The 25,394-nt window shown below is 41.0% G+C and overlaps 1 protein-coding gene across 5 annotated transcripts in view; it reads left to right on the plus strand.

Annotated features, from left to right (window-relative positions):
• KCNC2 (potassium voltage-gated channel subfamily C member 2) overlaps positions 1–25,394 on the plus strand; it is a 201,845-nt gene that overhangs the window by 164,368 nt on the left and 12,083 nt on the right. For all 5 annotated transcript variants that reach the window (XM_063446996.1, XM_063446999.1, XM_063446997.1 and 2 more), the window contains exon 3: positions 24,027–24,954. In XM_063446996.1, the coding sequence (XP_063303066.1) occupies positions 24,027–24,954 (928 nt within the window). The remainder of the gene's footprint in view (positions 1–24,026; positions 24,955–25,394) is intronic.

Consider the following 25,394-nt stretch of genomic DNA (forward strand, 5'->3'; position numbering starts at 1 on the left):
ACGAAAAAAAAATAATAATTAAATAAAAAATAATAAGGAAAAAAATATATTAAAATAATACAAAATAATAATAAATAAAATAATAAAATTGCCCACCCCCCCACCACTGCAACACACACACACACACTGCACACATACACACACACACACTGCACACACACACACACTGCACTCATACACACACTGCACACATACACACACACTGCACTCATACACACACACACTGCATTCATACACACACACTGCATTCATACACACACACTGCACTCATACACACACACACTGCACACATACACACACACTGCACACATACACTGCACTCATACACACACTGCATTCATACACACACACTGCACTCATACACACACACTGCACTCATACACACACACTGCACACATACACACACACTGCACACATACACTGCACTCATACACACACTGCATTCATACACACACACACTGCACACATACACACACACACTGCACTTATACACACACTGCACACACACACACACACACACACACACACTGCACACATACACACGCTGCACTCATACACACGCTGCACTCACACACACGCTGCACTCATACACACACGCTGCACTCATACACACACGCTGTACTCATACACACACGCTGCACTCATACACACACTGCATTCATTATACACACACTGCATTCATTATACACACACTGCATTCATTATACACACACTGTAAATAAATATTCAATTAATATATTTTTTTTAGGATCTAATTTTATTTAGAAATTTACCAGTAGCTGCTGCATTTCCCACCCTAGTCTTATACTCGAGTCAATAAGTTTTCCCAGTTTTTTGGGGTAAAATTAGGGGCCTCGGCTTATATTCGGGTCGGCTTATACTCGAGTATATACGGTAAGTTGTTTACCCTGAGAGCTAATTTGTATAATGTTAGATTCCATTCTAGTGGGTACTTGTTTATATTTTTGTTTGTTTTGTTGCTTAAAGAAGTCCGAACTTGCTACAAAAGAAGTTATGATGAATAAAAAACATTTGTATTTTTCTTTTTAACCTTAAATGTAATGATTTTTTATAGAAACATACATACATACAAAGATGCTACAATCACATATTACATTGGCACATCATTTAAGAGGGCAAAACATGGATTATGGAGCCATTGTTTTACTAAAATAGTGGATCCTGTCTTGTTTTTCATGCTGCTTGGTCTAGGGCAGCTCGGTACTCAGCCTGAGTATCTCAGCTATTTCCCCTCCATTTAGTCACAGGATACCGCAGTTGTGAAAATAGCCGTTTCTACATAGACTAGCCAAAACGTAGTGTGGGTAAACCAAGTACTACTTTTAAAGGCCTAACAAGTAAGAATTTATCGAGGGAACAACAGCAGGGGGTAATCAACAGAACAATAGAAAAATCCTTCCCCAGGTCTGGGTTGTGGAACACTCCTTCAATCACTGTTCAGCTAATTAAATTAAGTATAGTCTTGACATGAGTGTCAGGGATCCGGAACCCCAAACATCTCTCTTCCCAACATATACTCCCCAATAGCGATGTCCCGAACTGTTCGCTGGCGAATAGTTCCTGGCGAACATCGCTTGTTCGCGTTCGACGCGGACGGCGAACACATGCGCTTTTTTCCTTCCGCCCCCTATTCGGCATCATTGAGTAAACTTTGACCCTGCCTGTACCTCACAGTCAGCATACACATTCCAGCCAATCAGCAGCAGACCCTCCCTCCCAGACCCTCCCACCTCCTGGATAGCATCCATTTTACATTCATTGTGAAGCTGCATTCTTAGTGAGAGTTGGGACAGTGTAGCTGCTGCTGATTTGATAGGGAATTTGATAGCTAGGCTAGTGTATTCAGTGTCCACTACAGTCCTGAAGGGCTAGAACAGTGTTTCCCAACCCAGTCCTCAAGGCACACCTACCAGTCCAGGATTTAAGGATTACCCAGTTTTGTCTAAGGTGTTTTTTCTTTTTTTTCTAAAAACACCTTAGACAAAACTGGGTAATCCTTAAATCCTGGACTGGTAGGTGTGCCTTGAGGACTGGGTTGGGAAACACTGGGCTAGAACATCAGTCTGCTTTTTTTTTTTTTGTGTCATGTAATTGCAGTTGCCTGCCTGCCAGACTGTGTGTCAGGCTCACAGCATATACTGTGCCCACTTGCCCAGTGCCACCACTCACTCACTGGTGTCACAAAAAAAACACTTTTTATGTAATATAATAGCAGTCAGTTTCCTTCACTAGTGTGCGTTTCAGGGCATGCCCACTGCCACCACTCACTTACTGGTGTCACAAAAGCTTGCATTTAAAAAAAAAAATGGGGCATCTGGGGTCAGCCAGACAGCACGCCAATCAACGCATGCTGTTGCCACCACCAGAATGCCGTCATTGCAGAGCTCAGCAGTGTGGCATTTTTTTTCTGTGTCTGCCTTTGACAACAGCGATGCAATTTGCAACTTGTGCCAAAATGAACTGAGTCGTGGGAAGTCCAACACCCACCTAGGTACAACTGCTTTGCGAAGGCACATGATCGCACATCACAAACGCCTATGGGATCAACACATGAGTACAAGCAGCACACAAACTCAAAGCCGCCATCCTCCTCCTGGTCCAGCATCTTCAGCCACGTTAACCACTGCTGTTCTCCTTGCCCCCTCTCAACCATCCACCCCTCTGTCTCTCGCCTTGAGCAGTTCCTGCTCATCTGCACAGTCAGGTGTCTGTCAAGGACATGTTTGAGCGTAAGAAGCCACCCCCTTGCCCGGCGTCTGACAGCTGGCTTGACTGAACTCTTAGCCTGCCAGCTTTTACCATACAAGCTGGTGGAGTCTGAGGCGTTCAAAAAATTTGAAGCTATTGGGACCCGGCCGAAATTTCTTTGCACAAAAGGCAATCCCCAACCTGTACTCGATTGTGCAAAAGGAAGTAATGGCATGTCTGGCACACAGTGTTGGGGCAAGGGTCCATCTGACCACTGATACCTGGTCTGCAAAGCATGGTCAGGGCAGGTATATCACCTACACTGCGCACTGGGTAAACCTGCTGACGGCTGCCAAGCATTAAATACGTGGCTCTGCAGAGGAGTTGGTGAACCGCCACGACTTGCAGGTAGGCCTGCTGCCACCTCCTCTACTCCTCCTACTCCTTCCTCTTCCATAACCTCCTTGGCTGAGTCCTCTTCTGCTGCTGCGTCTTGCTCCACATCAACGGCACCCCCCAGCTCCCCAGGTACTGTTCCACATCCCAGATACGGCAGTGTCACGCCGTCTTGGGGTTGACTTGCCTGAAAGCAGAGAGTCACACCGGACCAGAACTCTGTCCGCCCTGAACACACAGGTGGATCAGTGGCTGACTCCGCACCAACTGTAGATCGGCAAAGTGGTTTGTGACAACGGAAGAAATTTGTTGGCGGCATTGCATTTGGGCAAGTTGACACATGTGCCGTGCATGGCACCAGAGGCGGCTCTCTAATTAGGCGATTTAGGCGGCCGCCTAAGGCCTCGCGCTGATGGGGGCCTCGCGGCCGCCTAAATCGCCTTAGGGCAATGTGACAGGTCGGGTCCTCGGTCAGAGACCGAGGACCCGACACAGGAGGGGGCCCGGCGGCTTGCCCTTAATGCCGCCGGGTGCGAGGCCCCTCCTATGCCTGCCCGGGAGAGAGCCAGCCTGTCTGCAGCTCCGCCGAGTGCAGAGCTGCAGACTGAGTGGGTCTCGCGATCTCACCCAATCAGAGCGTTGCCGCGGGTTACCATGGCAACGCTCTGACTGATTGAGATCGCGAGACTAAACTCACCACGTGGTCTGCAGCTCTGCACCCGGCGGAGCTGCAGACTGTAAAGGGAGCCCACCGGACCACCAGGGAAACAGCCTGGCCGCCCACTGGACCACCAGGGAAACATAAGGTACCCTCTGCCTCAGCCACCCCACCACCCTTTGCCTCAGCCACCCCACCTCTGCCCCAGCCACCCCACCACCCTCTGCCCCAGCCACCCCACCAGCCACCCCACCACCCACAGCCACCCCACCACCCTCTGCCCCAGCCACCCCACCACCTGTGCCCCAGCCACCCACAGCCACCCCACCTCTGCCCCAGCCACCCCACCACCTTCTGCCCCAGCCACCCCACCACCCACAGCCACCCCACCACCCTCTGCCCCTGCCACCCCACCACCCACCCCACCACCTGTGCCCCAGCCACCCACAGCCACCCCACCTCTGCCCCAGCCACCCCACCACCCTCTGCCCCAGCCACCCCACCAGCCACCCCACCACCCACAGCCACCCCACCACCCTCTGCCCCAGCCACCCCACCACCCTCTGCCCCAGCCACCCCACCACCCACAGCCACCCCACCACCCTCTGCCCCAGCCACCCCACCACCCTCTGCCCCAGCCACCCCACCACCCACAGCCACCCCACCACGCTCTGCCCCAGCCACCCCACCACCCTCTGCCCCAGCCACCCCACCACCCACAGCCACCCCACCACCCTCTGCCCCAGCCACCCCACCAGCCACCCCACCACCCTCTGCCCCAGCCACCCCACCACCATCTGCCCCAGCCACCCCACCAGCCACAGCCACCCCACCACCCTCTGCCCCAGCCACCCCACCAGCCACCCCACCACCCTCTGCCCCAGCCACCCCACCAACCTCTGCCCCAGCCACCCCACCACCCACAGCCACCCCACCACCCTCTGCCCCAGCCACCCCACCACCCACAGCAACCCCACCACCCTCTGCCCCACCCACCCCACCACCTCTGCCCCAGCCACCCACAGCCACCCCACCTCTGCCCCAGCCACCCCACCACCCTCCTGCCCCAGCCACCCTACCACCCTCCTGCCCCAGCCACCCTACTACCCCAGCCACCCTACTACCCCAGCCACCCTACTGCCCCAGCCACCCTACCATCCTCTGCCCCAGAAACCCTACCACCCTCTGCCCTCCTACCACCCCACTACCCTGTCACTGTCCCCCTACCACCCTCTGCCCCAGCCACGCTACCACCCTCTGCCCCAGCCACCCTACCGCCCCAGCCACCCTACCACCCTCTGCCCCAGAAACCCTACCACCCTTTGCCCCAGCCACCCTACCACCCTCTGCCCTCCTACCACCCCACTACCCTGTCACTGTCCTCCTACCACCCTCTGCCCCAGCCACCCCACCACCCTCCTGCCCCAGCCACCCTACCACCCTCCTGCCCCAGCCACCCTACCACCCTCCTGCCCCAGCCACCCTACTACCCCAGCCACCCTACTGCCCCAGCCACCCTACCACCCTCTGCCCCAGAAACCCTACCACCCTCTGCCCTCCTACCACCCCACTACCCTGTCACTGTCCCCCTACCACCCTCTGCCCCAGCCACGCTACCACCCTCTGCCCCAGCCACGCTACCACCCTCTGCCCAGCCACCCTACCACCCTCTGCCCCAGCCACCCTACCGCCCCAGCCACCCTACCACCCTCTGCCCCAGAAACCCTACCACCCTTTGCCCCAGCCACCCTACCACCCTCTGCCCTCCTACCACCCCACTACCCTGTCACTGTCCTCCTACCACCCTCTGCCCCAGCCACCCTACCACCCTCTGCCCCAGAAACCCTACCAGCCTCTGTCCCAGCCACCCTACCACCCTCTGCCCTCCTACCACCCCACTACCCTGTCACTGTCCTCCTAACACCCTCTGCCCCAGCCACCCTACCACCCTCTGCCCCAGCCACCCTACCGCCCCAGCCACCCTACCACCCTCTGCCCCAGAAACCCTACCAGCCTCTGCCCCAGCCACCCTACCACCCTCTGCCCTCCTACCACCCCACTACCCTGTCACTGTCCTCCTACCACCCTCTGCCCCAGCCACCTTACCACCCTCTGCCCCAGCCACGCTACCACCCTCTGCCACAGCCACCCTACCACCCTCTGCAACAGCACCTTATACACACAATGCAAACCCTATTTTTAACTTTAGATGTTAGTGGGGGCCTCATGTTTGAGTTTCGCCTAAGGCCTCACAAAGTCTAGAGCCGCCACTGCATGGCACATGTGTGTAATCAGATCGTACAACGATTTGTGAATTAGTACCCAGGCTTACAGGACGTCCTTAAGCAGGCCAGGAAGGTGTGTGGCCATTTCAGGCGTTCCTACATGGCCATGGTGCACTTTTCCGATATCCAGCGGCGAAACAACATGCCAGTGAGGCACTTGATTTGCGACAGCCCGACACGTTCGAATTCAACACTCCTAATGTTCGACCGCCTGCTCCAACAAGAAAAAGCCGTTAACGAGTATTTGTATGACCGGGATGCTAGGACAGCCTCTGCGGAGCTGGGAATGTTTTTGCCACGTTACTGGACGCTCATGCACAATGCCTGTAGGCTCATGCGTCCTTTTGAGGAGGTGACAAACCTAGTCAGTCGCACCGAAGGCACCATCAGCGACATCATACTATTTGTTTTCTTCCTGGAGTGTGCCCTGCGAAGAGTGCTGGATCAGGCCGTAGATGAGCGTGAAGAGGAAGAGTTGTGGTCACCATCACCACCAGAAACAGCCTTATCAGCATCGCTTACTGGACCTGCGGCAACGATGGAAGAGGATTGCGAGGAAGAGGAGTCAGAGGAGGAATTTGGCTTTGAGGAGGAGGAGGAAGACCAACCACAACAGGCATCCCAGGGTGCTCGTTGTCACCTATCTGGTACCCGTGGTGTTGTACGTGGCTTGGGGAAGAACATACCTTCAGAGAGATCACTGAGGACGAGGAACAGGACATGAGTAGCTCGGCATCCAACCTTGTGCAAATGGGGTCTTTAATGCTGTTGTGACTGTTGAGGGACCCTCGTATAAAAAGGCTGAAGGAGAACGACCTGTACTGGGTGTCCACGCTACTAGATCCCCGGTATAAGCAGAAAGTGCCTAAAATGTTACCGAATTACGGCAAGTCGGAAAGGATGCAGCTGTTCCAAAATCAATTAAAAAGTATGCTTTACACAGCGTATAAGGGTGATGTCACAGCACAGCGGGAATCTAACAGGGGAAGAGGTGAAAGTAATCCTCCTCCTCCCACGACCACGCCGGCAAGGACAGGACGCTTTACAGACGTGTTGTTGATGGAGGACATGCGGTGCTTTTTAAGTCCTACGCATTGCCACAGCCCTTCGGGGTCCACCCTGAGAGAACGACTCGACCGACAGGTAGCAGACTACCTTGCCTTAACTGCAGATATCGACACTCAGAGGAGCGATGAACCCCTTGACTACTGGGTGTGCAGGCTTGACCTGTGGCCTGAGCTATCCCAATTTGCGATAGAACTTCTGGCCTGCCCCGCTTCAAGTGTCCTGTCAGAAAGGACCTTCAGTGCAGCAGGAGGTATTGTCACTGAGAAGAGAAGTCGCCTAGGTCAAAAATGCCTAGATTACCTCACCTTTATTAAGATGAATGAGGGATGGATCCTGAAGGGACTGTCAGTGGGCGATACATTCGACTAAAAAAGGCCTGATGAGGGGGACTACTTAACACACCATTCCTATCTGGTGGCACATTAGATTGCATGCGCAGTGCCCCAAATTTGAAGTAGGAGGACAGACCAAGCATCTTTTTCCATCTCCCGCTTCCTAAAATCGATGCCTTATATACACGTCCCCTGATAGGGGACGTAACAGGGATTAAACTGATAGGAATAGTACTACCTAACACACCACTCCTATCTTGTGGCACATTAGATTGCACGCGCAGTGCCCCAAATTTGAAGTAGGAGGACCGACCAAGCATCTTTTTCCATCTCCCGCTTCCTAAAATCGATGCCTTAAATACACGTCCCCTGATAGGGGACGTAACAGGGATTAAACTGATAGGAATAGTACAACTTAACACACCACTCCTATCTGGTGGCACATTAGATTGCACGCGCAGTGCCCTAAATTTGAAGTAGGAGGACCGACCAAGCATCTTTTTCCATCTCCCGCTTCCTAAGATCGATGCCTTATATACACGTCCCCTGATAGGGGACGTAACAGGGATTAAACTGATAGGAATAGTACTACTTAACACACCACTCCTATCTGGTGGCACATTAGATTGTGCCCCAAATTTGAAGTAGGAGGACCAACCAAGCATCTTTTTCAATCTCCCGCTTCCTGGGTGGAGGAAGAGAGACCTGCAATGACATCAGTGAGTACAATGAACGGGACATGGCTAGCTTGGTATCCAACCTTGTGCAAATGGGGAGTTTGCGGTTGTGCAAATTGACTGTTTGCGGTTGTTTGCGGTGCGTTAAACGGGGAGTTTGCTCTGTCACTGTGAAGCGGGCGTAATCCTTACACTACCTGATCGATACAACATCATACCTGATGTTTTAAAGCATGTTATTCCAAACAATTTAGGAATGTTAGGTGATTTATGCCCTTTATGGATTAAAACCAGACTCTGCATCAACTATGTAATTTTCCATGGGAGTTTTGCCATGGATCCCCCTCCGGCATGCCACAGTCCAGGTGTTAGTCCCCTTGAAACAACTTTTCCATCACTATTGTGGCCAGAAAGAGTCCCTGTGGGTTTTAAAATTCGCCTGCCCATTGAAGTCTATGGCGGTTTGCCCGGTTTGCCCGTTCGCGAACATTTGCGGAAGTTCGCGTTCGCCGTTCGCGAACTGAAAATTTTATGTTCGCGACATCACTACTCCCCAAATCTTGTATATCTCCAGGGTGGTTTGCTAGCAATTTATTGCATTTTTAACAGTTTCATAACACGTGAGTTTTGTAATGTTAGTAGGCAAAGCTAATTCAACACTTCTATTTAATGTCACAGGGCAGGAGTTAAATATACGTGCACACTTCTTCTCTATCTTTCTCTCTGTATGTGACCAGTGAAATGCCTGGATAAGTCAAGAAGCCTTTTTGTGGGTGAGAGGAGATAGGGTGTTGTGCACATAGTGAAACGTTTTGGGGTTGTTTATGTTTAGATGTGTAGATAGACCATTGAGAGCAAAAGGACAATAATTATTGATAAGGTAACACACGTTGCCATTTTATTTCAAAAGACTGCATAGAATCATTTGCCAAATGTATAATATAAGGTTCTTACAGAGGTAGCTCAGTTAGCTAATGCACCATCAGTAAAATCTATTCAACTCTGTGAGATTGCAGGTTCAAATCCCAAGAGGGTTATCTCTGCCCTTCATTGTTCTGAGGTAGATAAAATGAGCATCCTTATATTGGGTAATAGTAACACCCTCAGGATGTACTTATGTGAAAGTAACATCCCCAGGATGTACTTGGAAACCAGAGTAATCTGACTGTACCTTATTTAATACTTTGTTATTATTAAGGTTTCTCTGTAACTGTCAAAGAAACACTCCAATGTTAAAAATCTACTTTTGGTTTTAATATTTGGAGTGTTCCTTTAACCCTACCAATGCCAAGTGCCACTCCTCTCTCCCCCACCCCCTCACTAAATAAAATAAAGTTAACTTGCCCTTCGCTCTCCAATGATGAGAGCTTCCCTTTCTATCTGGACAAAATTGGCACATGATTCCTATAGAACTTTATTGTGCATGCATTTAGTAGCACCATATAACCAAAAAATGTGACAGTGCCACTGCCAATTTAAGCTAGAGGATAGCTTCAATTAAAACCAAATTGATATATTTGGGAACTTGGGAACTGAGGAGGGAGTGCAACCTATTCTTATAATTGAAAAAAACAAACTCTCATAATAGTTATAAACAAGAAATGGAAATGTGTTGCTAATATTAGCATTTTGAAAACAGATAAACTATTTTAAAAAAATCTCAAACATCAGTTAAAATCACAATAGATTTTTTATATCTGATAATTGTTTTTCACATTATTCTTGTAAATGTTTGATTTTACTCCGCTACAATAATTAAACTGACAAAGCTTTTACTATATTAAATAATGCACTGTTGCTTTCAGAGGGTTAAAAAAAATGAGCCAACAGACTTTAAATTGTGCCATTTATTCTTCAGCCGAGAATACAGGAATATAGCAATTCTTGAACATTTTACCAGCAACATTAAAACAATTTAAGGCAGAAGGTCCCAAATCACCTAGAGGATTATGTTACTGTGACAGAGTGAGATTTGCTCCTCTCTAGTCCATCTATAATGCATTGCACATTGAATAACCCATTATAAGGAATGTGTAAGTAACATTCACATTTTAAAATTAATGGTATAAAGTTACATCACAGTTACAGTGAGGGGGAAAAAGTATTTGATCCCCTGCTGATTTGCCCACTGACAAAGAAATTATCAGTCTGTAATTTTAATGGTAGGTGTATTTTATAACTTAAATAAAAAAAGAATAACACAAATAAAAATAATCCAGAAAAATGCATGTAAAAAAAGTTATACATTGATTTGCATGTCAATGAGTGAAATAAGTATTTGACCCCTTCGACTTAGTACTTGGTGTCAAAACCCTTGTTGGCAATCACAGAGGTCAGACGTTTCTTGTAGTTGGCCTCCAGGTTTGCACACAACTCAGGAGGGATTTTCTCCCACTCCTCTTTGCAGATCCTCTCCAAGTCATTAAGGCTTCGAGGCTGACGTTTGGCAACTCAAACCTTCAGCTCCCTCCACAGATTTTCTATGGGATTAAGGTCTGGAGACTGGCTAGGCCCCTCAAGGACCTTAATGTGCTTCTTCTTGAGCCACTGTAGAACACTAGTAACAATATTAGCTTACAGTAATACAACTTCTTTTAAATGCAAGCTAAACTAAACATAACCATGCAGTTTTATTAAATATGAGATCTGGTCCCATTACAACAAAAATTTGAATTCTGTTAAAATTAGATCATATATTAAAAATAGGATCCTGATATAAAAAAGTATTGTTTTTTTATCTTTGTTTTTTTTCATTCCATATTCTTAAAAACACATACTGGTTTTGGTATACAGTGCACGTATGGCTACATAGACATAGGAGTCTTTAAATATTGAATCCCTTTATATAAGTATGCCTCATACAAAATCCAGACCCAAAAATACAATATGATGATTTAGGGCAGAAAAGACAGAGACCAACAGTTTAATCCTGCCCCTCATAGTGCTCAGAAGCCAAGGTTTTATTTTACATAATAACCCCAACAACAACAAAAAGAAATACTCCAGTACCAATCTTTACCCAGTAAGTCCCTCTGCATAAGGCAGAGGAAATGTAAAAGCTAGCCCATTTCTGTACCTATACAATACAGGAGTTTTACATGCTACAGGACAGCATATTAGAAGCCAATGGATGGGAAGGATCTATTCACACTGCAGGGCATATTTTGAGGCATCAATGCCATATATAGTAGCATAGATGCCTGGTTTTCACCAAGCAAAATAATTTTCCTTTATGTGAACCTAATGTCCAGATGCCAGCATGAGCTTATTAGCTTGCATAGGGCATTGAAGTTCAACATTCAATGTTTGCACATTATGCCAAATTATGGAGTTAATTTCATAAGTTTGGATAAGCTTTTCAAATCATTTAATATTTTTGGATACACTTTTATCCAATGATTGCATACTGTAAAAAAATATTTTAATATGCCGATTTTTTTGTAACATATATATATATTAAAGGGACACTATAGTCACCAGAACAACTACAGCTTATTGAATTTGTTCTGGTGAGTAGAATCATTACATTCAGGCTTTTTGCTGTAAACACTGTCTTTTCAGAGAAAATGCAGTGTTTACATTACAGCCTAGTGATAACTTCACTGGCCACTCCTCAGATGCTAGCTTGCTACACTATTAGAGTTATTTACTAAGGTAAGAATTATCATAAATTCAAATTTAGGACCACATGGGCCAGAGTGGGAAAAATCTGCAAGTGAATTAATCTTCTTTGGCTGCAAATTTTGAATTCAGTTGGAATTCTTGACAATTATCACTTTATTCAATAACCAAAAGTTCACTTTAACTTACCAACAATTCTCACTGTAATAAACACCTAGGCTTAAAGGGACACACCAGGCAACAAAACAACTTCCTCTCTGTCCTTGGTCCCCTTCTATTTTCTCTTTATACTGCCTCTCTTGGCAAACTTATTACCTCATTTGGATTCCACTACCACCTGTATCTGATGACACCCAGATATATCGCTCCTCCCCTGACCTCTCTCCTGCCGTCCTGCAAGGTGTCACTACTTGCCTTTCTTCCATCTGTGACAGGATGTCCTCCCACTTTCTGAAACTCAATCTCTCTAAAACTGAGCTCCTTGTATTTCCTCCACCTAATACTGATCCTCCTCTTTCACTCTCCCTTCAAGTTAGTAGTCTTGAGCCTCACATCCAGTATGTTGCCAAGTCCTCTAGATTCCATCTTAAAAACATAGCCCGCATCCGCCCCTTTCTTGCACAAGATGCTACCAAGAAGCTTGTCTATGCTATAGTAATTTCCTGCATGCATTATTGTAACCCTTTCCTAATTGGTGTTCCCAAAAGCCGTATTGCCCCACTACAGTCTGTAATGAATGCTGCCGCCAGACTGATTTTCCTCTCTAGTCATCTCTAGTCAGTCCTCTCACACCTCACCCCTCTGTCAGTCCTTACATTGGCTTCCTGTATCCTATAGGAGTCAATTCAAAGTGCTAACCCATACCTATAAAGCACTGAGAATATCTAGACCCTCTTATATCTCTTCACAGATCCATAGGTATGCCCCTTCTCGATCTCTCTGCCCGTGATCTTCTCCTGTCCACTGCTCACACGTGTACAGCCAACTCAGGCTTACAGGACTTTTTGTGGGTGGTTCCCTTCCTATGGAATAGCCTGCCTACCGCCACCACACTCTCCCCTAGTCTTCAATTGTTTAAGAAGTGCCTTAAAGGAACACTATAGTCACCTAAATTACTTTAGCTAAATAAAGCAGTTTTAGTGTATAGATCATTCCCTTGCAATTTCACTGCACAATTCACTGTCATTTAGGAGTTAAATCACTTTGTTTCTGTTTATGCAGCCCTAGCCACACCTCCCCTGGCTATGATTGACAGATCCTGCATGAAAAAAAAAAACAGTTTTCACTTTCAAACAGATGTAATTTACCTTAAATAATTTAATCTCAATCTCTAAATTGAACTTTAATCACATACAGGAGGCTCTTGCAGGGTCTAGCAAGCTATTAACATAGCAGGGGATAAGAAAATCTTAATTAAACAGAACTTGCAATAAAGAAAGCCTAAATAGGGCTCTCGTTACAGGAAGTGTTTATGGAATGCTGTGCAAGTCACATGCAGGGAGGTGTGACTAGGGTTCATAAACAAAGGGATTTAACTCCTAAATGGCAGAGGATTGAGCAGTGAGGCTGCAAGGGCTTGTTCTATACACCAAAACTGCTTCATTAAGCTAAAGTTGTTCAGGTGACTATAGTGTCCCTTTCAGACCTATCTCTTTAGGAAAGCTCCCAGAGTAATCTCTACCTCACATACCTGTCTCTTGCTCTCTCCTAAAGGGCCGCACTTTTCTCTCTTCTCCAGCTCTGCTTCACTCCTACCTTATTTGATTGCTATTACCTGTCCTAATGTGTTTTATACTCCACCTCCTATAGACTGTAAGCTTGTTTGAGCATGGTCTTCTTCAACCTGTGGTTCCTGTAAGTTTTCTTGTAATTGTCCTATTTATAGTTAAATCCCCCCTCTCATAATATTGTAAAGCGCTACAGAATCTGTTGGCGCTATGTAAATGGCAATAATAATAATAATAATAATAATAATAATAATAATAATCTAAATGTTATGGTGCCAGGAGATCCCTGGAGCCAATCAGTGACTCCCCATGCACTAAACTGACTTGGAAAAGGAAATTTTATTTTCAGGCCAGTTTAGTTAATGGGGAGTCACTCATTGGCAGAGAGCGTCAGCTGACCACTCTCTTATGGCACTTCACGTTTTCTGTAAGTGAAAATTCTGAAGCTAGATGCCGCCACTGGGGGATCTAAGATTGGTGTTGTACACAACTTAGGGGTTAAACCGTTAGAGAAAAGAGATGAAGTTTAGATGACGTTGTTTTGGTGCCTGGGATGTCTGTTTAACTTAACTTGACTGCCTATCTGTTTAAGCCCAATGATATTTTGCTAGATTCAAGCTATTGTTTTTAGACTGAAGTCTCTGTTTGCTGGTTACAGGTCTATTCAGGCATACAAATAAGTACCTTACTAAGATTATGCACAAGTTCAGTCTTTGAATATTTAACAATAATAACATCTATGCCAAACATAAGAAGAACATCATCATCCCAAGTGACTAGCACGGCATGAAACAAAGTATTTTTTTAATCTCCAGTCATCAAATATTTAGTAGCTCAAAATGAACGCTAAGTCATATTGTTCAGTAGTTTCCATGGAGGCAAGGAAAATGTTTTAGAATTGCATCTGTACATTTACTAATTCTTAACATTGCAGAAAATGACTGTAATGTACTACTAGATGGGATAATTACATAACTTTATAATAACCTGTAGTTTAAATGAAAGCACTGTAAATAAATCACCACTAATTTTAAGTTCTTTGGCTTTAAAACATTAATTTTGGCTGGCTTGGTTAATAGTAAGACCCACAAAACAGGGATTCTTAAAAGAACACTATAGTGTTAAGAATACAAATGTGTATTCCGAATGCTATAGTGCCCTAGTCACTTTTTTGTGACCCAGCCGTCGCTGCCAAGGTTAAAAAGTTGAGTTCACCTACCCTTTTCTCCCTTCCAGACCTGTACTCCTGTGTGCCGTTCTCCCTTTTTGGTTGAGATCATCGAGATCCTGATCCAATCCAGTTCTTTCCCGTAGGAAAGCATTAGGAAGTGAGTGTGCATGCGCATGAAAATGCAACGCTGTGCCAATCATATGGTCTCTATGAGACCACCTAAAAGAAGTAGTGGAGTTATTCTCCACTATTGCGATAAACACACCGCTGGTGACTGTAAGTATGACCTTTATTTTTGGTTTAAAATATACATTTACTAGTGTTTTCACTACCATGGTTTACTGAGTTTGTGTTCTAGTTTAGTTCACTTAAAAAATATACCATTTAAATCAAGTAGATTTTGATAATGGCAGGATCACTGTATCACTCTATGCAAAGGGGTAGAAAAGCTAACATTTGGTCATATGTTTTACTCCAATGATTTTACCGTTTCCATGACTTTATATTTCCTTATAGACTAGACAAACAATATGTGCCATTAATTCCTGACAGTAGCTGTTGTTACAAGTAATACTGCATGATGGATGAAGACAGAACTATACAGCATCTGATGACACGTGCCACATTATGTATTGACAGTAATTCATCTATCCAAATGAGAAAGTAAATAGACAAATTAACACTGTAATATACTCTAGAGGAAAGAAAAATCTCTTCTTTGACAGATTAATGGCACTCCTGCTAGGCCAAGTCACACAATGTTTTTTTTTCTGTAAAATAAGACAAGATTGATAAGTAATTTTAAGTTAAAAGCTTTGTTCTGTTTTCATGAAATAGGAATATAAATTATATGATGTTTGAATTATGTGCAGATACATTGAGAATGATTCATTGCGAAAAAAAACATTCATCTTTATCTTCAGTTAGGTGTACATAAAATATGAGAGCAATAAAATAATGATCCCTGTCCCAAATGTAACATTTCATTCACTGACGTTCTATTCTTTTGCCTGACAGAGGAGCTTTATGGTAAGAAAAACAGGGACACATCTAGGAACTAGAATAAAACGGATCATTTGCACATATGGATCGAAAGTTAATATGCTAATTTTCTATTTAAAATGTAGAGATAGTTTTCTTGAAATTGTAAACAATGTCCTAGAGCTGTGATAGATAACCTTGAAACACTAGGTGTTATTGAACTACATTTACATGTCTTAAAGCTGGCAAAGCATCATGGGAGGCAAGGGAAAATAAATAAATTGTGAGCTGGTATGTGTATTAAATATAATAAAATATGAATATTAAAAATGTATTGTTAAAATCAATAAAAAAAACGTGATTAAAAAAATAAATTGTTAACATGAAAATAATCTCATTAAAACGATGCAAAAATAAGTCGTTCAGCTGACTGCAGAAAGCATAATTAAAAAAAAAAAAGATGCTACCATTTATTTAAATTAAACACTAAAACCTTTAAACAAAACTTGACAACAGTACAGTAAATATCTGCTTAATTAAGTTCCAGAATTCATCAGCGTACAATACTTAGCAGTAGACAAAATAAACCTACATTCAAGGAAGACAACAAACCACGTTACTGGATACTGTGGAGGTTTTTATTTGAAGCTGGGCATTTTTACAACCCAGGCAGAATTTCACTGAATTACCGAGTTTTCAGCTTTATCTGACAAGTACATAATAAGACTACTGAAAAGTGACCCTCGGGGAGTGCTTTTTATAGGATACTTAGAAAACATTCAAGCCTACACATAAACAACATTTCTTATTATTCCTTCTGTAATTGTAGACCTTAGTTTAACCAACAAAAACACTATTAAAAGGTCTCAGAGTTTATTCTCAATGTTAGTTGCCTTGAAAAGGTTTTGAGAAATGCCTCCAGCATTGTTAGCAATATATGTGTAACACTAAGTTCCCACTAATACACATTTTCCGCATTTTGGGACTAACATTTAATCCAATATTATTCTGTTTTACAATGTCACTGTCCTATATGTAACGTTGTCCCAATGAAACACATGGTGGTAGAATGGAATATTTCATGCTTATGATGGGAACATTTAATCTATTTGGGTTTGAAACAGATTAATGAGTCTGCAGAGGGGATAATGGTTTTCATTAATATATAGGTGTGTATGTTTATTTGTGTACGTAAATGTGTGGCTAATAATTTTAAAATGAGTCTGGAAGGGGCATTAAGATTTTCATTAATATACAGGTGTGTATGTTTATGTATGTATATAAGTTTGTGGCTAATAATATTAAAACATGTATCTGATTGGGGATGTATGTGTGTGTTTTTGTTTTGTTTTTTTTAATTAGGTGTGTTAGTGTACCTATATAAATATGTGACTGGCAATTGGGATGATATGGATGGCGATTGGGATAAGAAAGTATAACTTATCTGATGTGTGTTTTGAGTATGGCAAATAATGTTTATGAAAGAGGGTGGCTAGTTACATGTGTGGCTAGTCAACTATGCAAGTTAGCTATCTATGTGTGAGAGATCTTTGAAGGTATCAAACATGTCCATTCAGGGGAACTATACATTAGGATTAGTGTTAGAATCTTAAATAAAACACAATGCAAGATTATCTGTAAGGGATTCCAAATGTGTCAATAATGGTCAGAAAATATTGGCACATTTGTCATTTCAAATGCACATTAAAAAGAGAGAACTAATGCTATTATGTTTATGCAGCAATGAGGTCAACCTGTAGAATATGAGTTAGCTCTCAAGATCAACGTTGTAAAAAATGATAAAACCTTGATTTTAGAGGTTTTTTTTTACTGTAAATATTATAGTGCAAAATGCCACTGTGAGTCATTTCACTGGTGATTCATTTCATAAGTAATTATATTTGCATAATTCTCTATTGCAGTATCTCTCTAACAAGTGAAGCAATCTTTTTTTTAATAAATATTTCAATTTGCAGAAGAATAGATACTGATGATTACATAAACAATATATATAAATATATAACAAAACATCCCTGAAAATTACTATTTCTACAAAATGCAATCTACTCCACTGCTGAAATGTGAGATTTACACACGCAGTGAATCTGACACCTATTTGCTCAGCAATGAAAATTCATTGGCACTCATTTATTCAGAGTCGTAATACAATTATATATACAATGAATTGGTCTTCATTCTGTGGACAAGTTTGCATATCCCAGTGCATATACCAAGCTGAAAAGAAATCTGTCTTGCCTGGAAGTAGATATATTTCAAATAGGAGACCTTGATTGACATTCTATTTATGTTCTGTCAAAAAGCTTGGCCTTTGAATTTCAACATTTTGGACTGTTCTACGGGGACATCAACTACATAGATTATTTGTAGCTGAATGATGCATGCTACTCTAATAACACCTATCAACCTAATACATTTTCCAATTGCAGTTCTGAATTCCTAAACCCTTTCCCATTAGTGCATATATATACCCAATCAAAGTGTACATATATAATATTATGAGAGACTTTATATCTTTGAAGTACTAACTTTGTTTTTATTTGTTGATAGACTCTTTCCCTGGTCTGCTACATTTGAATGATCTCTAGAACCCCTCACTCTAACAAATCATTTAATCAATGCCTGGTATTTAGAATCTAGTCACATTCGCCTTATTCGAAATTAGCTGGTAGATATCGTTATCTGCACTTTGTGCCTGTCCCATTCTAGCTTATATTGTTACCTTGTTGACTAATTTCTGAAAAAAACTTTAGAGAATTTTGTTTCTGGCCTGAAAATATGTTTATTTATATTCCTTACTCATTATTTCACTGAGTTGAAGAATTTGTATGCGTTGTGTACAATGATGATGATACTCATAATTATGGTCTCAATTAAACATTGTAGAATGAGCTTTTAAAATGTTTTAATATGCTTGGATAAACTTTTTAAACTATTTTATATTTAGAAAATTGTATAAATATTTTAAAATTGTAATATTTCTCATATATTGATACCAATGTATTATGTATAATATATGTTTTGATATTTTAATATTTAGAAAACATTATTTTCAAAGTCTATCCAAAAATATAAAATTATTTCAAAAGCTTATCCAAAAATATTAAATAGAGGTCTAATAATTTTATTGGATATTTTTATTTCTGTGATTTGCTAGTAAATAGACTGGTTGATTATTTTTTTTTTTTTTCTGTAATCTTTTTCTCTATTTTTTTTTTCAGTGGTGGTGTTTATGATGTTTAGTAAATAATGGGAAAGTTTGGCATGATTTGTATTTCTTTACGTTGATTGTATCAGTTGCAAAATACATTTTTAAAAAAGTTGAATAAAAAAGAGATTTCCATTAGTTTTCATGAACATTAAGATTCATTTGTCAAATCATCAAAGAAATTCTTAAAATGTCACCACTATCAAAAAAAAAACCAAACCTTATTTTTTTCAATTGGCATTGATATTTCATTCAACATTCTGTTTGATCTCTCAAAGAAAAATCTTGTGAAAAGATATCATTTGTTTAATGATATGTTAGCTTAAACTTTTAAAGGACTGACTTGTGAAATACCAGTTTGTTCATTTCTGAGCATTTCGGTTGAACATTTTTTAACTGAATTTCCTGATAGATGTGTTTTTTAGTAACTGCAACTAACATAGGCTTACATTTAATATTTTTGGATACACTTTTCAAATTATTTGATATTTTTTGATAAACTTTTTAAATTATTTATCTACCAACATTCTCATAGATGCTAATGGTGACTTCTGTAAATAAATATAGATAAATAATGTGAAAATATTATCCAAAAGTATAAAATCATTTGAAAAGCTTATTAAATTGAGGCCATAATTTTGAATTTTTTTTTTATTTTTTACAATTCATTAGTTATAATCGAGATCATTGTGCATGGTAGCACACTATAGCTTGTCAAATTAGTATATATATAGATATTCATCACATTTTGATGCTTTGTTACATATATCACTATTATCAATATATATTTACATAACACCTAAATATTTTGCTGCACTGAATATCATAAGAAAATAATATTTCAACATTCATGTTCATAGATAAATAAATTCATGAAACCTTGAAACCTTTAATCTTGTGGAATGTATTTGAGAGGCTGATGTAAACATGTACCGTATATACTCGAGTATAAGCCGACCCGAATATAAGCCGAGGCCCCTAATTTTACCCCCAAAAACTGGGAAAACGTATTGACTCGAGTATAAGACTAGGGTGGGAAATGCAGCAGCTACTGGTAAATTTCTAAATAAAATTAGATCCTAAAAAAATTATATTAATTGAATATTTATTTACAGTGTGTGTATATAATGAATGCAGTGTGTGCGTATGAATGCAGTGTGTGCGTATGAATGCAGTGTGTGCGTATGAGTGCAGTGTATGAGTGCAGTGTATGAGTGCAGTGTGTGTGTGTATGAGTGCAGTGTGTGTGTGTATGAGTGCAGTGTGTGTGTGTGTATGAGTGCAGTGTGTGTATGAGTGCAGTGTGTGTATGAGTGCAGTGTGTGTGTATGAGTGCAGTGTGTGTGTGTGTGTGTATGAGTGCAGTGTGTGTGTATGAGTGCAGTGGGTGTGTATGAATGAAGTGTGTGTATATGAATGAAGTGTGTGTGTATGAATGAAGTGTGTGTGTATGAATGAAGTGTGTGTGTGTGATGCAGTGTGTGTTTGTGTATGTGTTGGTGGGGTGGGCATTTTGATATATTATTAATTTATTAATTATTATTTTATTTTTTATTTTTTAATATTTTTTTATTATTATTATTATTATTTATTATTTAATTGAATTATTATTTTAAAAAAAAGTTATTATTATATTTTTTTTCGTCCCCCCTCCCTGCTTGATACATAGCAGGGAGGGGGCTCCTTCCCTGGTGGTCCAGTGTCATTGGCAGTTCAGTGGGGGGGAGAGGGGGGCTGGCAGAGCTGTACTTACCTTTCCTGCAGCTCCTGTCAGCTTCCTCCTCCTCCGCGCGGTCTGTGCAGCTCCCTCTGTCAGCTCCCAGTGTAAGTCTCACGAGAGCCGCGGCTCTCGCGAGACTTACACTGGGAGCTGACCGAGGTGCTGAACGGACGGCGCGGAGGAGGAGAGAGCTGACAGGAGCTGCAGGAGAGGTAAGTACAGCTCTGCCAGCCCCCCTCTCCCCCGGTCTGTATTATGGCAATGCAAATTGCCATAATACAGACTCTGACTCGAGTATAAGCCGAGTTGGGTTTTTTCAGCACAAAAAATGTGCTGAAAAACTCGGCTTATACTCGAGTATATACGGTATGTAAATAAACAAATGCTGCTATTTCATATTATGTTTTCATAATAATATGTGGTTACATAGGACTGGTTCAGTATATATATATATATATTTATTTATTTATTTATTTATTTATTTTATATATATATTTATTTATTTATATCGCATACAAACACTTTTAAGTCAGTGATATGAGAATGTGAAGTACTAATCCAAAAAGACAGCATAAACAGACAAAAAAGGTATACAGACACAGACAGTCCTAGACAAAACACACAAAGTAGTAGTAGTAGTGTAGTACCCTCTGGCAATATTGGAATGATGCAGATAAATGTTCTACTCATAAAAGCTTTGAAAAACGAGGCCTTGAACAATGTATGATGTTTCTTCAAAGTCTTGGTATAATGCTATAATGGACGCAGAGTGGGAGAGAAAATGCTTTTGTTGCAAGAAGAAAACACCAATAGTGCAGGATGCTAACAGTTAAATAGCAATAACTCATTAATTTTAATGTGACTTAAAAGCATAAAAACAAGTGCATATCAAATAGTACCAGTAGTGGCAAGCTCCGCCCCAACGCATCTCGTCATTGCAAGCATATGTGACTTCCTTTGGTGCTCTGTGATGTTCCAGTGTAAAACAGAGTGAAAAGCAAGTAACTGGTTCATACTTTGAGCCTGAAAAAGAGAAAATGGGTAAATGCATTCTTTCTTAAACCTGAACCTTCCCCCCTGCACTATAGTGTGAAAGAGAATATTATGGGGACAGCTAAGGCTGGTATTGACCCATAGATAGTGCATAAAAAAATCTGCATCTGCATCCCGGGCTGTGCTATCTAAAGAAACAAAATCGTGATGGCGGAACAGAGCCCTAAAATAGGTACAGTCCCACTGAAATTGGGACAGTAGGGAGATCTGTTGTTGTGAGTTCTTTTTTTTTCTTTTATACTTCTTTAAGCTGTAAGCAATGTTGTGGTGGGGGAGGGACACTATAGTCACCAAAACAGATTTAGTTTAATAAAGCGTTTTTTGTGTATAGATCATGCCTCTGAAGTTTCCCTGTTCAATTCACTTCCATTTAGGAGTTAAATCACTTTTGTTTCTGTTTATGCAGCCCTAGCCACACCTCACCTTGCTGTGACTCACACAGATTACATGAAAACAAAATGGTCTCATCTTCAATCAAAAGTAACTTAATTTAAAAGTTTTTATCTCTTGCTCTGTAATTTGAACTTTACTTACAAACAGGAGGCTCCTGCAGAAGATACAAAATTCTAAATTAAACAGAATTTGCAATAAAGGAAGTATAAATATTGGATGACTCTTTATAGGAAGTGTTTAGGAAGGCTGTGGAAGTTACACACAGGGAGGTGTCCCTATGGCTGCATAAATAAAGCCTAAATGGCAGATAATTTAGCACTGAGTGAGTAAGGGCATACTCCAAAACTGCTTCATTAAGCTAAAGTTATTTTGGTGACTATAGTGCCCCTTATTTTTGTTGTGTAGGAAAAAAACTTCAATCAAAACTTTAATTAGAATTAAAAATCTACCTATATTAAAATTTGTAAATTGGATACTACAATGTTTGCTTTAAATCACAGGGTTCGTTAGTGAGTTGTGCTCAAATAAGGAAGCTACTAAGCACACCATAACGATTGATTAATATTAATTCTATAGCTATGATTACCCCTTAAATGCCTGTACTGTGGAGCTTACTGACCATTTTTGGCGGTACTTTATTAGCTTTCTACTGTATAAAACTGGTGGTGGAACTTCAATGATCTGAATCCAATGCTCTGAAGCCTTTCAGGTTAGCATAAGTACTGTTATGAGCAGAGGGAATAATAGCTTTCCCCTTTGCTATTTTTCAAGTGAGGAGATTAACTAAAAGCTGAATTAAAGTCTCTTTATATGTTATATGGAATAGAAAATATGTCAACAAAGTTTCATCCGTGTAACTATAGCAACTGGAATAAAGTCGAGGGAACAAAGATCTACAGCAAAATAATGTTTTGATTTTTTTTTTGTGTCCAGAGTGACAGAAGTAAACATAATTTATTGAACACCCAGTTTAATTACAATTATCATATCAGTACATATATGTTTTGAAATAAATAGTTTTGTGTTGTAGAGATAGCAAACAATACTGTCCATATCTTATGGAGGTATATTACAATACGAGCTATTTGGTCAAAGGTCAACAAGGTATGCACTCCAGGACTCATTCATGTACAGAAGATACACAATAACTTAATAAAGTGTATATTCTGTACATGAATGAGTCCTGGAGTACATACCTTGTAATCCCAGGTGACTAAATGCCTTCAGAGTATATTGTTTCCTCTTCGGAAAAGCAATATTGGGCACTAGGATAAATATTAGAGAGAAAAAGAGGGTAAGCTTCAGCGTTAAAGAAGGGATACAATTAATCAGATGGGAGTTTAGAAATTAGTTTAGCAGATACAAAAAGAGATAAGAGAACACAAAATGAGGGGGAATCAAAGCCAAACAGGTGAAACATTTGTGGTAGATTTACTTGGCAGGGTAATATAACATGGTAGGAACTAAATATAGCAGAGGGGGCATTACATTTAATCTGTGATAGTATGAGATATATTATCGCATGACAAAATTACATATTACATGGACAAATATAAAAAAATGCGTATAGGTTGTGTTTCCATTATAATAAACTTATTCCAACATGATGTTGTAACTAAACATGTACCTAATATTAACAGAAATTTAAATACTTACGATATGATGGTTTGACTTAAATTGAAGCTTACATTTATATAGTGAGATTCTATTGTTCCAGGGATGGAGATGTAAAATAAAAGATGAAATTAGCATATTTTAATTCCTTTTTTGTTGGACTAACTGAATTTTGGAATGAGAATCTCCTTTTTTCAAGTCTAATTTATAACAAGATACTGATTTCATCTGTTAATTCTTTCATCTGTTACTATATATAAATAGTAATTGGATATATGTATATATGTGTGTGTGTGTGTGTGTGTTGGAAATGTATTTCTATGATGATTTCAGGCATAAAAGAATACTTTGCTTATATTAAACTTAATATTTCTGTACTCTTTTATATTTTACAGTTCATCGCTTTTGCTTCCTTGTTCTTCATCCTGGTATCAATAACAACCTTTTGTCTGGAAACTCATGAAGCATTTAATACCATTATTAACAGAACAGAACTAATAAATAATGGAACAGAGATAGTGCCATTAATTGAAATTGAGACCGACCCTGCCCTGACATACGTCGAAGGAGTTTGTGTGGCATGGTTTACATTTGAATTTTTAGTTCGTATCACCTTCTCCCCTGACAAACTTGAATTCGTCAAGAATCTTTTAAACATTATAGATTTTGTGGCAATTTTGCCATTTTACTTAGAGGTTGGACTGAGCGGGCTGTCATCCAAAGCTGCTAAGGATGTACTCGGGTTCCTTAGGGTTGTCAGATTTGTTCGTATACTTCGAATTTTCAAGTTGACCCGTCATTTTGTAGGACTAAGGGTGCTGGGGCACACTCTTCGAGCTAGTACTAATGAATTTTTGCTTCTAATAATATTTTTGGCTCTAGGAGTCTTGATTTTTGCCACAATGATCTATTATGCAGAGCGGATTGGTGCCAATCCCGGTGATCCATCAGCGAGTAATCACACTCAGTTCAAAAACATTCCAATTGGATTCTGGTGGGCTGTGGTTACTATGACTACACTGGGCTATGGGGACATGTATCCTAAGACTTGGTCAGGGATGTTAGTAGGTGCACTGTGTGCGTTGGCTGGCGTTCTTACAATTGCAATGCCTGTGCCAGTCATTGTTAACAATTTTGGAATGTACTACTCACTTGCTATGGCAAAACAGAAGCTTCCAAGAAAAAGAAAAAAATACATTCCTCATGTGGCTCAAGCTGGTTCTCCTACTTTCTACAAGATGGATTTGAATATGGGATGTAACAGTACACAAGTGGATGCTTGCCTTGGCAAAGACAACAGGCTGATGGAACATAACATGTCAGGTAAAGTAGAATGGAACACAAACTTGTATCAACCAGGAGCTAATGTCACATTCCAATGTTCTTTTGAAGCAACATAATAGATCATTTTTATATTTTTGAATAATTTACTTTTGTCGCAGTCTCAAATCACTTTTAAGCAGTTTGCAGTTTTTTCAAAGATCACCTTGCTTCTTAAATGGCAGTAGGGAACTAGAATAGTTGCAGTTGCATAATTGTGGCAACGTAGACATCATTGTGTGTGCTTATAAAAAACACTAAATTATGCTATACATTAGCTACCAACAAAAACTTAAAAACAAGATACATACACCAAAACACACATATTCATGAACATAAAATAATAATTTAATAATTTCTCACTATTGCTGTGATAAAGGCACTTCATCCATTTTGGTCCAAAGTCATTTCCATTGGATAATCAGTAAAAAAAAAAAACTCTT

The sequence above is a fragment of the Pelobates fuscus genome, chromosome 3 (genome assembly GCF_036172605.1).
Source record: "Pelobates fuscus isolate aPelFus1 chromosome 3, aPelFus1.pri, whole genome shotgun sequence".
NCBI lineage: Eukaryota > Metazoa > Chordata > Amphibia > Anura > Pelobatidae > Pelobates > Pelobates fuscus.